An 18,781-nucleotide genomic window follows, 5' to 3' on the forward strand; every position below is an offset into this window, starting at 1 on the left:
AACCCATTGTCAAATTTATCAACCCCCTCGATGCGCTGATACGTTTGATCAATTTATGGGTCCCACACTCCTCCGTCTTTGGCCTCTTGGCTCCAATTTCTCGGCTGGTATTGGTGTGTCGGATGTACGAAATCATGCAGCGAATAGAATCGAGATCTGGGAATCGCCGGAACATGATGTGATTATGGAGTGGAGGTGACAGCGAATGCGCCAGAGACGGATCACGAGTTTGAAGCATCGCCATTTTCCATATTCATCTCCCTCCGCAAGAGCTTGAACCAGCGGATCCTGTGGAAAGACGTCAGTATGTCTGGCATTTCTTTTCCTCCTTTGTTTGTTCCCGGAAACGGGTTTTCTGGTGTGTCTTTTGCCCCTTTTCCAGAAGGGAGATTTTGGACTATGATATAATACTGGTACCGGTACTTGATTACCACATGGACCGTTTGTTCGAGTTCTTGCGGTGGTTAGACTAACTCCATGACATAAACACCTGCGAGGCCGGGTCGATAATACCGAAATGTCAGTAAAGTGCGGTGTCAGGATCACCAATACATACTATTCTAACCTAGTTACTCGGCTGACAACATTGTCATGATCAACCCGACCCTCCATTACTCGTACAGTGTTCCCCCAGAGTAAGGTGACCGAAACCTGACCTCCATACCAAACTGACCGGTGCACTCCGATGCCATGCCATAACTGCCCAGTTCCATGTGAGCAGAGACTCCAGTGCACTCAGCAAATCATGCGCCTCACGGCGGGGAAAAAAAAAAATCACGTGTGTGCGCGCGTATCACGTTTCGTGAGTCAACAATGCACGCGGGGGATTTGCCTGTTCCCGGTGTCTACCTACCATATGATACCATACAACCCACCCTTTTTCTAGCTTCCGGTTGCTCTAAATAGCCTTCCCCCTCCCCGTCCATTCATCAGTCCGTCAACAGTACCGGTACCCTATCCTTTTGCCGCATCTTTTTCCCCCTTCTCGCTCATGCAGCAGCATGTGTTTTTCGATATTGAGGCCGTTGATCGATTTTTGGGCTTACTTTGTGGGGCAAAGGCCAAAGCGGGACTTTGATGGTGAGGGGTATGGTGGTGGTGAGTGGGGGTATGGGAGTATCGGGAGTGAGGATACTGGCTATTTTGCCGACGTTTCTGAGGAGGAGGAGATGGAGGTGGAGGGAGGAGGGAATGATTGGGGTGGGGTTGTTGCAGATAGGGCGAGGTTGGAGGTACGGACGGGAGGCTCCGAGCCTTGTTTAGGGTTTTTGGGGGACATGAGGGTCTAGAGTTCTCCCCCACAGGCTGGGCTATCATAGGATGGGGGGGTAGAGGGGGTTTAAACCGGCGTTCTGGCGTTCTGGCGTTCTGGCGTTTTTCTTTTTTACTTGGGCCTATATTACTTTCTGGGATACACTTGGGATAGATCTCTTTACTATCTCTATCATACTACCACACTACTTGTAATCCATAATAGAGTGCCCGATAAAGCACTGTATAAATAATAACGGCCTAATTTGAGACGTGTACTCGAGTACACGACACAAACCCGTGTAGGATAAAACGCTGATACGAGATAGTGCAAATGAAACCGAGCAGAGTGTGTGTGCACGCGGATTAGTATGCACGATACCGATACGAGGGTGACGTTACATGAGCACTCCTAGCCTCGTTTTAACTTGGGCGTGAGGTTCCTCCGCTGAGAACATTGTGCTGCTCGTATTGCGGTGGGGGGGGGGGAGATAAAGAAAGCCTCTAGCGATTGGATTTCTGTACATAGGCGTTTTATGCACTCCACTTTTTTTTTTCCACCTTGCATTTAGAGCTTCGACGGTGTATGGAAGGTTGAACTGTGAGGCTAGAATGCGCTTCCAGTCGGCGTATGCATAGTATATGGAGCGGTTGGAGCGGCCAGGGCGGCCAGGTCGAGGGCGGGTGAAGAAGAAGGAGGAGGAGGAGTAGGTTGAATTAAACTTTGGTGGGGAACCCCCCGGACTCTGTTTACAAGTATCATAAGACTGAGTGAGACAAAAGTCGAGTAAAAAGTCCTAATTGTATTAGTGTATCTTCTAGGTTACTCATCTATAAGTTAATATTTCCTTGGTGTAATGGCCCAGTGTGTGTATACACTATGATGATATAAAGTTTGTTGGGTTCCTTTGGTGTTTCTTGAAATCCTATAAGTAAATCTCGGGGTTTATGTTTTCCACCGATATGATGCCCGTGCCCCAACTGAATGCGTTTCAACCCGTCTAACCAAAATCCTATGGTGGGCGAATGATTGATTTCCCGGGAGCTGGATAGAACCCCCTGGGGAAGAAGGAAGGAATAGTTCTATGATACAACTTGCCCGCGGGTCCGCTCAGTAACCGGTACAGTACTGTACAAGTCACGCAAGTACAGTACAGTACAATGCATCACGACAGAATCTCGAGCTATCACTCGCCGTTAGGACAAATCCACAAATCGCTCGACCATATCATATGATTACTCCCCACGAAAAGAAACCCCCATAGAGGACGAAACACCCATTTTTTTCCAATCTCGCCACCGAAATTGCTCCACACATCTTCACCTTCTCGGTTCCGATGCGATAACCCGTATTCCATCTCCCCCATTTCGGGCATAGCATCCAGCGAACCCGCCAAGACCCGGAATGAAAAATTCTCGCCACCATGACAAATTATTTTTTGAGAGAGAATTTTTTTTTCTTTTCTTCTTCCAGAACACACCACCGGTCATGGAGAATATATCTTTCCCCACGTAACGAGTTTTTTCTTCTCCCCACTCTATGACTCCACCTTGTTTTTTTTTCTTCTTTCTTTCTACAGTACTGTACATGTCTCTCTCTCTCGCCCTTCGTAGGGTAGCCACTTTGTACTCGTAGGCGCCCTACCGCCAATATCCACACAGGCAGGTTGGAAACGGTTTCGTTGTCGTCATTGGAAATCCGGTTTGCCTAAATTATTGCCTTGCAAAAATTTCCGTGTGAAGCTCGATGGCCCTTTTTTCATGTGGCGTGGCTGGGGCGTTGTGTGGCGCCAAGACGGTTGACGGAGGGGGCGCGTGGTGTGTTGGCGATGTGGATACCCCTACTCGTACTGTAGAACTTGACGTGTTAATTGGTGCCCTGTTTCACCTGGATAATTTATACCTGATATGGCGGTGTAGCTTGGTTTGGCCACTGCTGGGTGGTAGCAGGGGTTCACAATGTTGATTCATCATAACGCGTCACTCGGTGTGTGTGTGGGGGGAATTTTGAACTGGAGCTATTGTTTGGGCGTTTGGGTGCTAAGATGCATGGAGGATTTGGGGGGCGAGCGGAGCCTCTGGTCGCTAATTGGGGTGTTGGGGCTTTTTTCTAGATTTTGGGCTTCAAGGTGGGATTTTAGAGGCCGTCATGCTAGCACCAGGAATTTAGTGTTGGTTATTAACCTCTAGGTTACCATTTTATCCATTTCGAGGAGCAGGTAAAGGAGCAAGAGGGAGGAGTTCACGTTGATCCTTTGCTCTCTCCCCAGTGAGATCCGTAGTGCTGTATATCTGGGGAACACCTTGAGTAGCTTTCATCATGGGACGCCGACTCTCGAAGGGGACCCTCAAAGATCCAGGAGGACAGCGAGTCCGGGCTCTCTCCAGGCGAGGGGCCTCCAGGCCAACCACTGGCTCTCGTGAAAATCCTCATGGAAAAACGCTAAGCTCGAGACAGGAGACTAGGGGTAGGTCACAGCGGATGCCCCTCGGCATCGCCAGCATGGAGAGAGATTTCTTCGGATGGCGTAGGCGGGAAAGCCTTGAAAGGCTCACCGAGTAAACTTGGGGAGCGGGGCCTTTCTCGACAGGACCTTTCTCAGAGCCTTTGCCAATTAATTTCGGGGCGTTGGCAGTTCTCGGGGTTAGTGAGGAGTGAGACGAAACTGTTTCTCTTGGATAGGTTGTTCTAGAAAAGCTCTGCCAATCAAAACCTGCACGAGGAATTAGCCTTTTTAAGTGACTATACTCCTCCACCAAGGTATAATATTGGTTCAAAAAAAAAACTTCTAGATTATTGAGAATACTGAGGAGAGTAGTGTAGAGGTTTTTTTTGTCAGCACGTATGGGCACTTGGGTTATCCTTATGAGAGTCAGATCTTGGGACAAGTTGTGGGCGAAACTTGGCTGTTAGGTATTTACTATACCTTGGATAGATGGTGCTGTACAGTATGTAGCTGGGAAATACAGCGGCCAACGTTCTCCACTCGTCCACACACTCACACATATGATACCCAGGCTTACATTTCTTTTTTTGAAATTTTGAATTTATCAAAGACCTTAATAGTGAGATATAATCGATTAAAAAGTCGTAGCCTTGCGCAGGTTTTGGATGCCGGGAGCCCTAGATGTAAGCCATCCCTCTCGCATCGGGGGGAATTCAAAAGAAAACACCTAGCCTTTGCCTTTTTGGCTATGCTTCTCTCCGCGAAACGGCTAATTCGCGTTCCACGCGTATTCACGATGATGTGACGCTGGGGGGACCTGGTTGCCCTGTTGATATCGGCGTTTGTGAGAAGGCCCACATAATATAGCAGTGTCTACTGCCACCTGTAGGCAAAGAAGGCCATTGGAGTTGACTCTCGGTCTATCCATGATGAGGATGGCGGTGAGAGCATGCCCAACCGCATCTACCAAGACTGAAGACTCCCCGAGCTCGCAGCCCTGCGCGATCCTGGCTAGGGAGGCCTCACGACGAATGCGAGCTTGTAGCAGTGTGCTGTGCTTGCAGGCTCGGCTTGAGGACAGCTAGGGATCGTTGGCGGGCGTTACGTTGAAGATGCTAGTTATTCCCCTATAATGTTATATTAGGAACAGAGAAGTTTTTGCGCAGCCAGCCGATAGTGATGCTATCGCGCTCTGATTGCCTGCCTGGCCTTCAACAGGGTATGGGAGGGATTGGGGAGAGGCTGGTAGTTCGCGGGGATGCGGATGGCCGCGTCGGTTGCCCGTTAAATGTGATTGTGATAAACTCTGAGGGAGCTCCTGCTTGGGGGCGGATCCTGGAGCCGAACCTCTAAGACTTCAGCCAAAAACCCCCACCCCAAAGGATTGGTGTTGTATCGGCTATCGTAGACTTCCAAGTATCATAGGGAGATTGTCTCCACCGTGGTTAGGGCGAGGTTGAGGTCTGTGTGCACAGGTTAAGCAAGTGACTGCAGTTTTAAGAAATGTCTGTGTAATTTATCCGGGTCTTGCCTATCGCTCAAATTTCCTTTTGCAAAAGTGTTGCCTCAGTTCGGCTTGGCTCTAATCTCTCGCGAAGCGCCGTGAGCCGCTGAAAGGCTCATTGGCTCGAGTAAGAACTTATCACAGCGCCTGCGGCACGTTGTGGCCCGTGTTCACCGCCTTCCATGATACTTAAGCGAGAGGAAGATTGACATCGGATGAGTTGTAATGCGGGGATACATTTGGTTGCCCTCATTTGCAGTAAGATCGGTTCGTACCATGCGCGCATGTGTGTACAGTACAGTACAGTACCAAGTTTTGAGGTATCACACCGGTATGGAAGCGAGGAAAAGACGGCAGGCCCATTTTCTGAACCGCCTGCCATGGCTCCTCTCAACTTTCAGATGCCAAAGCGCATCAAGCTACCCACGGATCCTACCTAACCTTGGGTCAATATAGATTTGCACGTTATGGGGGCTTGGCGCCTTTGGGCGCAACTTACGGTACTGGTATCTGGATACCGGTACTTTTGCAATTGGCGAGTAATATCGCGTGCCAGAGTCGCTAGCAATTCTCTAATGATCTCCAGGAATATTAGATTGATACTTGGGGAGATATTTGAAAGGATTTTGCACTCTACTATCAAAACCCCCCCCTTTTTTTTTGATGCTCTTGTAGCGTCTACACTTGTTTTTCAGCTAGGACTTTTTGGTTGTGGGCGTGATATGAACGGTCCTTGACCTACTTGAGTATATTCGAGTACAGCTTGACTGCGGTACTATACCGGTATCGTCCCGAGAGGGATGTAGTAATAGGCGATAATTAAGCTCGCTAGACCCGATCTCTCTGCTCTTTGTATGATACATATTTGACAAAAAGAGAAATATCTACACACCTGAGGTGGAGCCGCGCACCCGAGGGCCATTCCCGTCTTCGAAACCAACAGCCGACCTGGAAACCAGAGATATTCTCAGCTATTACTGCGTAACGTACACACAATGTCATCATAACGGTCCAATATGCATTGGGGACACGGGAGGGGTTTTTTCCCAACCTCCTCTCGTCCCCGAGAGCTTCTAGGGTTCCAATTTTTCCAACTACAGTCCAACCGGCTTCTTTTCGGGGTCTTCCTCGCTCTGATCCTCGGGGGACCTACAAGCTTTAAAATCGGAGTATGTGTGTAAAACATTTCGTATGACGTTTAGGCCTAAGAGAACGGCTGAACAGAGGAGTAACCAATATACTGCAGTCTTGGGTGAGTATAAATTTCATACATAGCGAAGGCAGTCTATCTCGGAAAGGAACGGATGAGCCCATGGCCATAGACTGGGGAAAAAGGGAGAAAACGAGACCCTCACGCACCATAGATGATTACCGTGGTTGAGACCAGCTCATTTCCCGAACCTTGGGCGCATATCCTGATGGAGTTGTTCTGCGGAACGCTTTCTACATTTAGATTTATTGCTTGTATTATAGCTCCGAACCCAATGGGCGATGGGTTAGGGGAGGCAATCGGCAACGCGTTTTTCGACTGGTCTTTTAAACTATAGAGTTAGCAACTGGGGGAGATAGTTGTCAACAGTGGACTAACCGGGCACTTCTTCGGTCTTCGGTGGGGGAGACTCTCCCGGAGTCGGAGTAGCGCTCGCGCTTGTTGGCTGAATACTGGAATTGTTGGTTGGTGAGGGTAGTGTAATAGCACCGCTGGGGGGGTGAGGGTACGCAGCTGCGAATCGGCCAATTACGGTCATTGCAAAAATGAAGGCAAAGGGGCTCATAGTTCGTGTAGTAGCAAAAATGCTTTGGAGACAAGTGGCACAGGACAGGATTTGTGGGTTCTGGACACTTGACGAGAGAGGGGGGTTTAATAGAACCTGATTCATCGTCGTTTCCCCATCTACTGATTGTTCACTGGAGGCGTGGTGTTGCGCCTGTCAGGAATCAACGAGGGCAACACGACAGCACGGTACCGCATCTGGATAGAGTCTGACATGACCAGAACGGCTGGGTGACGGATAGGGGTCAAGCAGCAGCAGAGGTTTATTTCTTTTGTCATCATACAAGTACCTAACTTACAGGCATATGAGTGAGGAAAATAGCGTAGTGGGACATGGCCAGTCACACACCAAAATAGGGAGTTTGCGCACATTGATAGAGCTGGGGTGAGACCGATTTCATATACTGGTCCTATTAGTTCTTTGCTTTTGATCTCTTTGTTTGGGAATACTGGTACTCGTATATCGAATCTAGCAGATAGAAGGGGAATCATTTGACAAGAACTTTCTAAAATCTATGTGGTAACCGAAGCTAAATACCAACAAAGTGTCTTAAATTTTAATATTTTTGGGCGGTTGATGATATGATTGCCTGTACTCCGAGTACCCCTCTGCTCCTAGGGGGGGGGAGTACTGTACTTGTACCGTGTCCTACAGCTCGAGATGTCTTACTTGCTTGTCTTTGGCTGGCGCAGGACCAAGGCAGGACCAGGGCAGCAGTGAACAAGGTGTGAGGAAGATGCAGGCGTATCATAAGTGAATTGGTAAAAGTAGGGTAACAAAGGGATACCTGGTGGTTGTATCATACCGATCCCTGTCCCCCGTTCTTCAGCCTGCCCGTATGCCCGCTGAGATACTCGAGTATCATATTCTTTAAAAGTTTTTGAAAACTGACCTACTCGGGCGCAAATCAAAGATTGGGAACCAAAAGTCGTGATTGCAACATAGATATTGATGTCACTGCGTCCCGATCTTTAATCTGTGCCTGAGTATCTGGTATCTGAAAATCGCGATCGTTCCAAAATTTCCCGCGAAGCTAAGGGTTGGGTATAAGGGAGTTGGCACGATTACCGAGCAGGGTATTGGTGGTGATTTTGGTCATGCCCCCTGCACCCTAACATAATTCTACGCCTGACTCTCGCACCTGATTGGTCACCGTGCGCCCCTCTGTCACTGTCTTGACTTTGGGATAGTTCACAATGATAGGCGGGTTGGTGTCACAAAGGACGAGATAACTGCGAAAGACTGGAAACTAACGAGTTTTCACGACAAAAATCACAGGTACGGTAGTGGATACTGACCATGACGCCCAACAGCAATTATGGGGTTATAATGGGTATCGTAGGAAGTCAAAACTAGAGCCTCAAATGGCCCAGTTATAGGGGTTTGCTGCACCTACGGGGGGAAAAATATCTGCCTTCAATCTGGATTGGGCGATAAGCATACTACGCCAGAGCGGAATCAAACGAAGCGAATGATGTGGTTTTTCATTTTGAAGCACGCGCAGAGTGACAACAATTCAAATGGCCTGTGGCTCCAGGCGGAGGCAGATTTCATGGCGGACCCCAGCATAGAAAATGGGGACTGGATAGGGCTACCCATGCTAGATCCCCTACATATGGCCTAAGGCGGGACAGCCCGCCACGGAGGGGTTCCTGAGCGGTGCTCTTTTGCATGGGCTCCGGAGCGGGAAATTGGTTTGGCCAGGATTTGCGGTGACACTGCACTCCTGCGACAACACAAATCTGCGCAAAGGAACGGGAGTGGTTCTTCGAGGTGCAGAAGCATTGGTTCACTTCCCCAACTTCCGCTTGACCGGCCAATGATAGGCGCCACTTATCGGCGCCATGGGTCGTTCCAGAGGTCGCCTGAGAAGAACCCGAACATTGGAGTCCAAATTTTGTATCGGCGGTCAGACACGCACAGACAATTTGCCATACAAATCTGTCATCCCTCTAATTCGGGTTCTAAATGCCTGTAACTTGTACTCCCTCCACTCCCGATACGATGACGCTGTCAATCCACTGAATCCCTTATAATGAGAGAAGAAGATAAACATGCGTGGGACACCCGAGTCTTCTGTTGTGGGGAAAATAAGGGGCACAAAAGGGTACTATACAAAGGGCCAGGATAATTATGGTAAACTTTCATTAGCAAGGGTTATGCGAATGACTTACGCCTGGCTCATTGACCCGCTTAAGGGCATAACTGACAGCACCTGATTACCAGTAGTGTACCACTCACGGTCGAGTGATACCCCATGCAAAAGAAGTGATCCATACCAGTTTTCTCATAAATTCTAGAGTCGGATGCCCCCCCCCAAAAAAAACGGATTCAAGTTCCATGGCAATTCCGAAAGGACAGCTAGAGTATTCAATCATGTGATCGAAGAGTCGAATTGGTAAAAAAAAAAATGCGCACCACCAATAACCAGGCATTGGTTATTGCTAAAATTTCTTTATCGCAGTTAGGCTACCGCCTGCAACGCTGCTGTATCAAGCACTTGCGTGCCAATATATTAGAGCCACCCCGAGAGTGGAATCTAGTGCGCACTTCTAACGCGCAGAGACAGGCAGACAAGAGTGCCCATCACATCTCGATTTCCGGGGCCTTTCTCAAAGGCCCACAACCATATGCCGATTTTTTCCAAACATTCGGGGTACAGCCACATGCGCAAGGCTCATCAAAAGAGAGTCCCCCAAGGTCCAACGCATGGTATCTGGTTCAAGTCCCGAATCGTGAGGGAACCACAACCGATGACTCCCCGCAGACATTGAGAACGACCCTCCCATATTTCAGTTGGCTAAACCCGAGCACGATATACATCTCCGCCCATAGACTGCCGTTGAAAAGGATTATGCCAATTTTCCGGTTGCCAAAACAACATTTAGGGCGTATAGGACTCTGTAAAATTAACTTTGGTAACTCAAGGGTTCCCGTTCCTGTACTTCATTGCTGCAGAGATCTATCATACAGGGTATGATAGGAAGTGAACCCGTCCAAAAAAGCCTTTGGCCCAATCCCTTAACGGCCTAGCAGTCTCCTCTCCGCACATTTCCGTAGTGGGGGTTCACTAGAGAGCTCCGAGTGCCGTACTGCGGATACCGAGAACAGCTCACCAGCCAATAACCCAAGAATAGTACTGTATCATACCGCCTAGGCAAATTGGCACAGCCATAAACTGCCGACATACGTTTTTGGGCAAATACAGTTGGGACAGTGCACACTGACACGAAACAAAACGGGACAAATTTCTTTGCAGCTTTAGTTAAGGGACTTATTTCCTTTCCTACAGGCTTTGTCGCAAAATTCTCAACCCGTGCCATACTGTACTGTATGATACTGTATATCCCTATCTACCCTGCATAATTTCGAACCTCGTGCTGTATTAATACCTGGTATAGGTTAATACAGCGGTTAGGTGACGATACAAAAACCGATTTTTGATTAACAGAGTATGATACTGTACTATTGAGACAAGAGAAAAGCATCTCGATTGATCAAAAAGGTTGGGGGTAAACTGAGCCAAAAGTCCACAAGTGATAGCTGCAACATTAGCGAAAGCTGACAGGTGCAAAAGCCTGGGGCAGATAGAACCGACATTGACAAAAATGGCGAATTTTTGGAACGGAGAATGCTGTGCTGACGGCTGGCCTTGCAGTATTGTGCAAAGCGTCTAACGCGTGTACGATATCACACCCATCTAGGCGCGCCCATGTAGTAGTTCCTGGATTTGTGGACGGTATAGGGTTCTAATCGCTGAAAACGGATTTTGGAGAGTTGCATGTTCAACTCTGGTGCTGGTTGAATCTTTTTCTTATATTTTCAATGCTGATATAGGCTGTGAATTACTCTTGTGATTATACTTGAATATAACTTCAAAATACCATACTTCAAGCAATATTTGAAATTAATTTTAACATTGTAAAGTATGAGAATCTGATGAAAAAAAAAACACAATGTTATTATGACCTGGGGTTAAACGCTTTATCACGCCACGGCTCAGGAAATCGCTTTTACATATTTAGAACTCTTTACCCATATTCAAATCCAGGTATTAAATGGCTTTCACCGAGATAGTTACATGCTTTAGATGATTTGCACCATAGTATGATAGGTTTGATGAGGTTTCTTAGAGGACTCACTCTGAAATCCGAGCATTTGTAAGATGTGCCCGTTCCAATCATGGGGGTAATGCCACAGGTGGCAATTCCGGCCCGGCGGCTTCATCTGTAAGTTTGATAGCTACGATAAATTTCATCGAATAATCACACCCATTTCCAATCACACGATGAGACTAATGACCCTCCAGGATAACCTTGGCAACCCTAACCCCCACAGCTGGCCTTCCCGTAGGATACTTTTCTTGCCCCGGCGGTTTACACGGGCAGCGAGTAGGGTATTATACCATAGATACTGACACAAGGTGCGGGGGGGGGGGAGTGGTGGCCGGAAACTTGGGGTCTGGGGTTCCACCGAAAACCCCGGTGATAAAGGCCAAACCCGCTAGGGTCGCCCGGGACGGTCCGTTCATGGAAAGGACCATTGAGAGACGGGAAAGCTAGTATGATATCATACAACAGATGCACGAGGGGAAATCTTTTCGTTCGATAATTCCTTTAGGCGTGGTGGGAATGTCCTATCACAATATTATGCGATTCTCCTATCATACCTGCACAAGACAATCATCGGAAATCAGCTTGTAAGCCAACACCAACGGCCCGTATCCTAGCCAGGGCCAAAATAAATGGCGCCTAAAGACACTTGGTAGTCTTAGATTTTAACTGTTCTACTCATTTTCACCCACCGGCACGCTTCACTCGGGACTCCGCTCTACCTACCTACCCACAAGGTCTAGATAAGGATATACAGTAGTATCAAGAATGTCCCGTTGGATGTTACCTTCATTCTGATAGCACTCTGTTGGACGAACGCATCCGCGTTTTTCCTCACCGGAAAGCCGTTAAAATAGTGCTCGAATAATACGGTGCTGAGCGTTACCGTATCGTGCACCGCTTTCACCACCTCGCAAATTGTAGCTATACTGTGTAGTAATTGAGAACACTATCTCGCAGTCTGATATTTGATCCCGAGCAGTGGTACTTTTCGCCATAGGAGCACAGGTTGCCGAAATTGGTGATTGGTTAAGCCCCTTATAACAAGTGGATTCCAGCCATCGAACCCGCAGATTGCGGGATGGTTAGACAAAAGACCTAAAGATGAGGCTTTGGTAGCATGTCAGGAGAGTTGTGTGCAGGTAGGTTCTCCCGAGGAAGAGCCAAGTTAGGCCCACGATATTCTTTTCCAGGAAATGCCGGGGGTTAATTGTGCTCTGTATCATACTTTGGAAGCTATAACGGGTTTATCTCCCTCCCGCGTGTCAAGTGTGAACCCTCCATATCTCTCTTACATCTCAGCTAATACCTGGAGCCTTTTTTTCCACACTGGCCGGTCTAACGGCGTCTGTTAAGTTCATCATAAGTTACCATAACGTATCGTATCATACAGTACCCTCTCCAAACCTATCGCTCAAATCCTACAACGAACTGGAACGGTCTGTCAGGGCTGTTGTCGCAAAGAAATAGATAGTGAAAACGCTTACTCCACCGGCGTCGGTGATTGGGTGGTAACCGTTCCTTGCTGTCGTTGCATGGCTATCATCTTGCCACCTTATCCGGCAAACTTGGTATTCATGTCACCCCTGGCGTTCATAATTTCCTAGGACGCAATACTGCTGGCTGAACCAAACTTCCCCACATGGGGATACTAAGAACAAACCTCCGCTAGGCCAGCGTATCGATCGATTTCCAGGTCAGTAAGTACGAGGCTCAGCCGGAAAGGTAAACCATTAAACCATTCGTTTGCCAGCCAATTTCATTACCAAGGGCAACAAGATCAAACATGCAATTTCCTACCATCAGGTTCCCTTGCTTTCACCGCAAGGTCCTAGCTTTCCAGTGCCGTTCGAATCTTCACCAATACAAATATAGAGGCTCTGTTAATGAACGAATGAACCGGTTGGTGGTCTCATGTTTCTATCAATGAGCCAAAGGGGAAAAGCCTTTACTCCAAAAATTGCCAAATGGGATCCGACATTTTAGCATTTGATCTGGTTGGAATAGGCACGTCCTCCGAATCTACTGTGGTGGACCAGGGCTAAACCATGGTTATGGGGCATGCTGTGATCAGGCATAAGTGGAGGATTGTTATTCATGGGATATTGGTATTGGTTTCGTTTCGTTTATACCGCTGCCATTGGGCATCGGGCGTCGGGTGTATGGTTTACCTTTGTCGTCCGCCCTCTATGCAGGTTGGCATAGGGTACGATAGTTGGTTTATTTTATCCCGCCACTTGTGTCGCTCAGCATAGAACATCGGCTTTAGGGATTATGATGGCTCCGGACAACTGGGGATGGTGGGTGGAAACATGGGACCCGTTTGTAGTGTGGAACTTTCGTTGCCCGCAACCTGGTTCGGCGACGAACAACGAAAAAGGGCATAAGAGGTGAATCGGGCAGGATAGAAGAAATATGGCTGTGGGAGAAGAAAGGGGGACATCAGGAAATACCGAAAACAGCTACTATGGGCATACGTGGACAATTACGCACTAGAGCACGCTAGTATCGAAAAATTTGCCTGATTTAGTGTGCACTTCTGTGGAGCAGAAGTCAACAAAATACTGCACCTCACATTGGACGCGAGTGATCAGGCATGAACAGGGTGGAGCATCACCTTTGAGGACGCTAACCATACGAGCCGACCCAAGGTTCTGAACGGAATCATAGGAGCAGAGACTGAATGAGCAGGTGTAGGATTTGGGATTGAAGTGTTGATCGCTCCTAAAGAAGGTGATATCATAATAATTCGGAAAAGGGGAGAATGGAGAAAGGGGAGAAGGGGGGAATGCCCTAGAGGCGGTCCTACGGACATGAGAGTGACCCAAGCAGTCACTAAATGTCACTCGAGGTGCGGAGTTTTTGTCGGAGCATAAAAGACGATTTTCAACGCAAGGCCCAGTTTACACCAAGAACAACAGTGCCCAAACAGAATTCATAAATTCCATAGGGAATGGGTCAACAATGCAGAACTCGGTTACCTCAAGCAGACAACAATGGATAACCCCTCCAACACGCTCTCCCACCCGACCTTGGTATCACTAGTTAATACCACCAAAAAATCACAAAAAACCCACTCCAAAACCAATTCTGATAACATTCCCATATATTGGGGGCGATACCGGGCCATCCCCCCGGCAGGGTTTCCAAGTTTTACATTGGTAATTCAGGGTCAAGCCCCCCCCCCACATCCCGAAACCGGAATTAGGAACCCACACAACCACCAACCATCCCAGCCCTAAACATAGTCGCAGCCAAACAAGGAACTGCAAAACGGATTGCGATCACCAGTCATCACTCGAGCATGGAACCCGCACCCCTCCGGGCAAGCTAAGGGGGGGGACAGAACTCGTATTCTACGGGAATCCATTGGTATCATACTCGCATATTGAAACATCATGACAAGGGATCCGGTGAGATTTTGCTGCAGCATGCTTTCCGCCCCGCGGAGGGAGGAAGCGCGGACATGTAATCTGACAGCACGTACTGGTCGTTCCCTTACCCGCTGGGATTCGGTCAGTGGATTTTCCGGGATATTGGTTTATGGTACTCGTAGAGAGTTAGCGGCGGTTAGGAGAAGGAAGGAGGAAAGCTACTGACTGAGGCGCTTACCAGCCTGTGAACTCACGGTAAATGGCTTTCCAGGAGTTTGATGACGGAAGCCAATTACTATACCCACCGTGATACCGAGTCTAGGGGAGTAATCCCAGGAGAGAAAACACCCTAGAAATTGATCTCGCATCACAACTTGATATCCCATAATCGCCTCCAATTACTCCAGTTACTCTTGATCCTTCAATCCAGGCTTTGCTAATAATGATCCTAGATACAGCCAATACGCAAACACCCACCTTATCCAACACCGGCAAAAGCCATACCCTTCCTTCCAAAGAACCCCCATAACCGGCAGCTAAAAAGGTACACACCTCCTGCTTTTACCCTTACCCCACGCACGCGCTCGCAATAACGTAGATACACCATCGCAATCCCTCCTAAATAACACAACAGTACGAGTACAACTCAAAATACTTGAAACCCGTTCCGCCAAAACCAAACCAAACCAAAAAAAAAGAAAAAAAAAAGAAAAAAAAAGAGTATGTAACCCCCATAGCAACCCGAGACTCCCCGGCGCAAGGGATCGGACTACATACCGGTTTCTCGAAATTTTATGCAATCCCATTTTACCGGTTATGCCAGAAGAAGCGATACGCCACTACCGGTAGTATGATGACTGCACAGTCTGGCCGCCCACGCCTGACTAGCAGATAGACAGACAAATTCCACGACAATCCCTTTTGTTTGTCACCTTTTTTCCGCCGCCGCCTTCGCCGTGAACTACCCGGTTCCTAACGAGCACTCGAGCGCAGATGCAGTCGAGTGGAAAAGCCGATGGTTCTCACGGAGAGGGGAGATTTATCGGAGTGGTGGGGAGGGGGGGGTGTTAGAAGTTACCATGTTCCTTCCTGTATGGCACCGGGAGAAATTTCCGGGAATTGCCATGATACCTCAGTACGAGTACGGTAGCATTTCGGACCGGACGGATTCGCAAGTGCGCCGGTGCCGGGTTATCATACGAGTACGGTAGGTAGACTATAGGAATCCGGGTGGTAATGAGCCATGATGTTATCTTTTTTTTTCTTTTTTTTCCATGATAATTACTACCAGTATTGACGTTTTCAGCGGCCGGGTCCAAGCAAATTCGAGGGAGAGAGAGAGAGGGCAAAAGCCCTAGCTAACCATCTAACCGAGGAAAAGAAAAAAAAAAAAAAAAAAACTGTGATAACCGGCTCAACCCAACCGAGCAACGAACTTGGAACCCGAAGAATTGTCCAATGGGAGGGGGGGAATGAAAAATGGTTTGCTGCTGCTTTTCCCACTTTTCCATGCGAGCACATGCCGAAGCCGTCTTGAGCTCTTCCTCTCGGGTGATTTCCCGAGAGGGGTCTGTACCCGATATCCAATCGGTATACCATTCTCACCCCCCTCCTTTTCATCCTCCTCCTCCTCCCCTCCCTTGTATGATTAAAAAGAATTGCCCACCGCACGCACCAGCTTACGAGGTTTAGACTAATTACCCTTTTGCCTGTGGAGTGGGGAAGAGAAGAGAAAAAGAGGTTGTCCTTTTTTTTATTTTTTTATTTTTTACTCACTCACGCTGTTCAGCATACTGGTAGACTACGATCTATCTCACAAGCTATTGCTCGTATAGCAAGCAAGCAATTGCTCCCTCCTCCGCACTGCAAGTGAGCAAGTAACACCAACCTCGAGTACTCGGTGTACTGGTGCGGTACTGTACACTACAGTACTCGAGTACTGTACACACATACCCATACCACCACATTCATTTATACACGTAAAAAACCCCACCCCACTAGACCAGATCCTCCATCTCCCTTTTGTTTCGCCCCCGCGCGTGACGGGATGAACCGCAGCACGATAACTGGCAGGTCAAGGGAAGAAAGAAAGACTATGCATCACAAAAGATCACTCGGGATCCATCATCCATCACAACGCAAAACCAAGCCAACAGACCAACCCGACCGAGCCGACGGGCCAACCGGGTGATGCCCGTTTATCCATCTATCCACAAGCTCCTCCTATTCGTGCACAAGATGTGTGGTGGGGTGACGATAGATATAGTGAAGAGAGGAGGGGAAAAAAAAAAAAAAAGGACAAGGTATCATAGTGTAATAGTGTAGTGTATCGTACGGTATCGTACCGGTAACGGCGCTCCGCGGGGGAGGAGGAGGAGGGGGGGGAACCCAAAGAAAAACTATTGGTACTGGCGGAAGATTGTGAAGTGTTCACTTCCCACTCCTGCTCCCCTCTCCGTTGGCGAGATGGGTGGTCGGGTAAGATGGGTATACATACAACGCCGGTACTTCCGAAGCGGAGGGGGGGGATAGATGGTGATGATGACGCTAGCCAACGGAGAATAATAATTTTTTTCCGCACCGGAGCATCAAGTACGTATGATGCTGCTGAGTGCCATATCGTGTACTGTACGGCAATATCAACGAGCAACCGGTACTCATAGAAGGCATAATAACATCATAAGGCGCAACCATCATCATCATCATCACAATACTTAGTAAGCCGTTTCTCCTCCGCACGCGTATGCGTTAAATTTAGAATAGCGTCATCGATAACTTGTTCAGCATGAGTTACAGTACCGGCAGCCCGGCGTACTACGTACTCGAGCACGGTACCGTACTGGAGTGCCTTACTCCCGAACCTGATGGATGACCTGTGGTATGTACTAGTACAGTACAGTACAGTACTCGCTGACCGACCCGGCCGGATGACTTTTGTTATACTGTACAATACTCTACTCCACTGTACGTGCGGCGCTCACTTGGGGGGAAGGAGGGGGGGGATGAGATCATGTCAACCAACCTATCCCAGCAGAGTGCGGTGCAGTGCAGTGCATACTGTGGTTCGGACGCATGACAACTCTTTTTCACCGTACTGTACTGTTCCAGTTACTGTAACGCAAATCAAGAGAAGCTCAGCATGGGATCTTTTCTTCTTGCCAGCATGATTACTGCGGTAGTTAGGAGTATGGACGGGCGGGTGTGTGTGGGGGGGGATGGATGGGAAAAACCCACCTTATTCAGTCGATCGGAGGCGCGTTGAGGAGTGAGATATCGTGCCCTCCCCACCCCCTTTATATTTACACTTTTTTTTTTTTTTTTTTTTTGCTGGGGACCGTTGTTGCTTGGGGTTCGTTTGTTGATGCTTAGCTTTGGATAAGCTATATGTTTGTCGTGTCATAAATATCATGAATTGCCATAGCTTTTTTCTTTTTCTTTCTCTTTTTTCCCCTCTCCTTGGTTCATTCGCTGAGAGCTTGACCGGAGCTCGGAAATATACTCGGAGTGAGGGCCGACAGGATAAGGAGGAGGGAGGTTGAACGAATCTACCGAGTCTTTGTGCTACCCTCTTGAGCCTCATTTGTCTAGAGTGTGATAAGTTATCATACGTTTTGGCAACCACGCTGCACAGATGGGAAGCGAAGGGAAGGGAGGGGGTTAGAACACGAAACGAATCTCTTTTTTTTTCTTTTTCTTCTCGGTTTCCACGTTTTCATTAGGGCTAACGTACTCGTACAATACCAAATCGTGCCTATCAAATATCGGTACGGCAGTGGTCAAAATTTTGGCCTCCAACAAAAAATGGGAAAATTTACTCACAATGAAAGAAAAAAAAAAATAAGGCGAATCATCATTTTCGGGATGGGAGAAGGACACTCGCTGCCTGCGCGTGTTCCAACCAACACCTTATCAAAAAGATCCGATACGATGCACACATAACCATTTCGCCATCTTCCCTATGATACCCCGGTACCGTCCGCATCATACTCACCACCTCCTCCTCTTCCTCCTCCTCCGGTAAGCTACGAGTAAGATCTAATTTCAAACCATCTTCACAAGTCGCCGAAAATGGGAAAATTCCTCAGCCCGACACGCACCACTTGCGGGTAGACAGTCGTGCAACAGTTTCCCCGCCCGCTCTTTTTCTCTCTCTTTTTTTTTTTTTTTCCTTCCCCTCGAACATGAATGGCCCAAGTCATCCAGCCACAAGAAACACACGAGTGCTCAGGTTACCGAATACCGAGCCCTTTAGCCCCCCCTTTCGCCCAGGGCTCCCCTGCCCTCTTCCTTCGCCCCGGGGATGTGCGATGGAGTGTGA

At 48.2% G+C, this 18,781-nt stretch overlaps 3 protein-coding genes; all 3 read left to right on the plus strand.

Annotated features, from left to right (window-relative positions):
* Positions 1-1,169: 1,169 nt before the first annotated feature.
* Positions 1,170-1,505, plus strand: GSTUM_00004335001 (uncharacterized protein; the record flags this gene model as incomplete). XM_002835563.2 has 1 exon in its annotated part: positions 1,170-1,505. One exon carries the CDS (start codon positions 1,170-1,172, stop codon positions 1,287-1,289), a length of 120 nt encoding a protein of 39 aa, XP_002835609.1. The 3' UTR covers positions 1,290-1,505.
* A 1,493-nt stretch (positions 1,506-2,998) lies between these two features.
* On the plus strand, positions 2,999-4,101 carry GSTUM_00004336001 (uncharacterized protein; the record flags this gene model as incomplete). XM_002835564.2 has 1 exon in its annotated part: positions 2,999-4,101. One exon carries the CDS (start codon positions 2,999-3,001, stop codon positions 3,215-3,217), a length of 219 nt encoding a protein of 72 aa, XP_002835610.1. The 3' UTR covers positions 3,218-4,101.
* Positions 4,102-5,607: 1,506 nt separating this feature from the next.
* GSTUM_00004337001 (uncharacterized protein) lies at positions 5,608-6,115 on the plus strand. XM_002835565.2 has 1 exon: positions 5,608-6,115. Exon 1 carries the CDS (start codon positions 5,670-5,672, stop codon positions 5,937-5,939), a length of 270 nt encoding a protein of 89 aa, XP_002835611.1. The 5' UTR covers positions 5,608-5,669; the 3' UTR covers positions 5,940-6,115.
* The last annotated feature ends 12,666 nt before the right edge of the window (positions 6,116-18,781 follow it).

Source organism: Tuber melanosporum, assembly GCF_000151645.1.
Source record: "Tuber melanosporum whole genome shotgun sequence assembly, scaffold_11, strain Mel28".
Lineage (NCBI taxonomy): Eukaryota > Fungi > Ascomycota > Pezizomycetes > Pezizales > Tuberaceae > Tuber > Tuber melanosporum.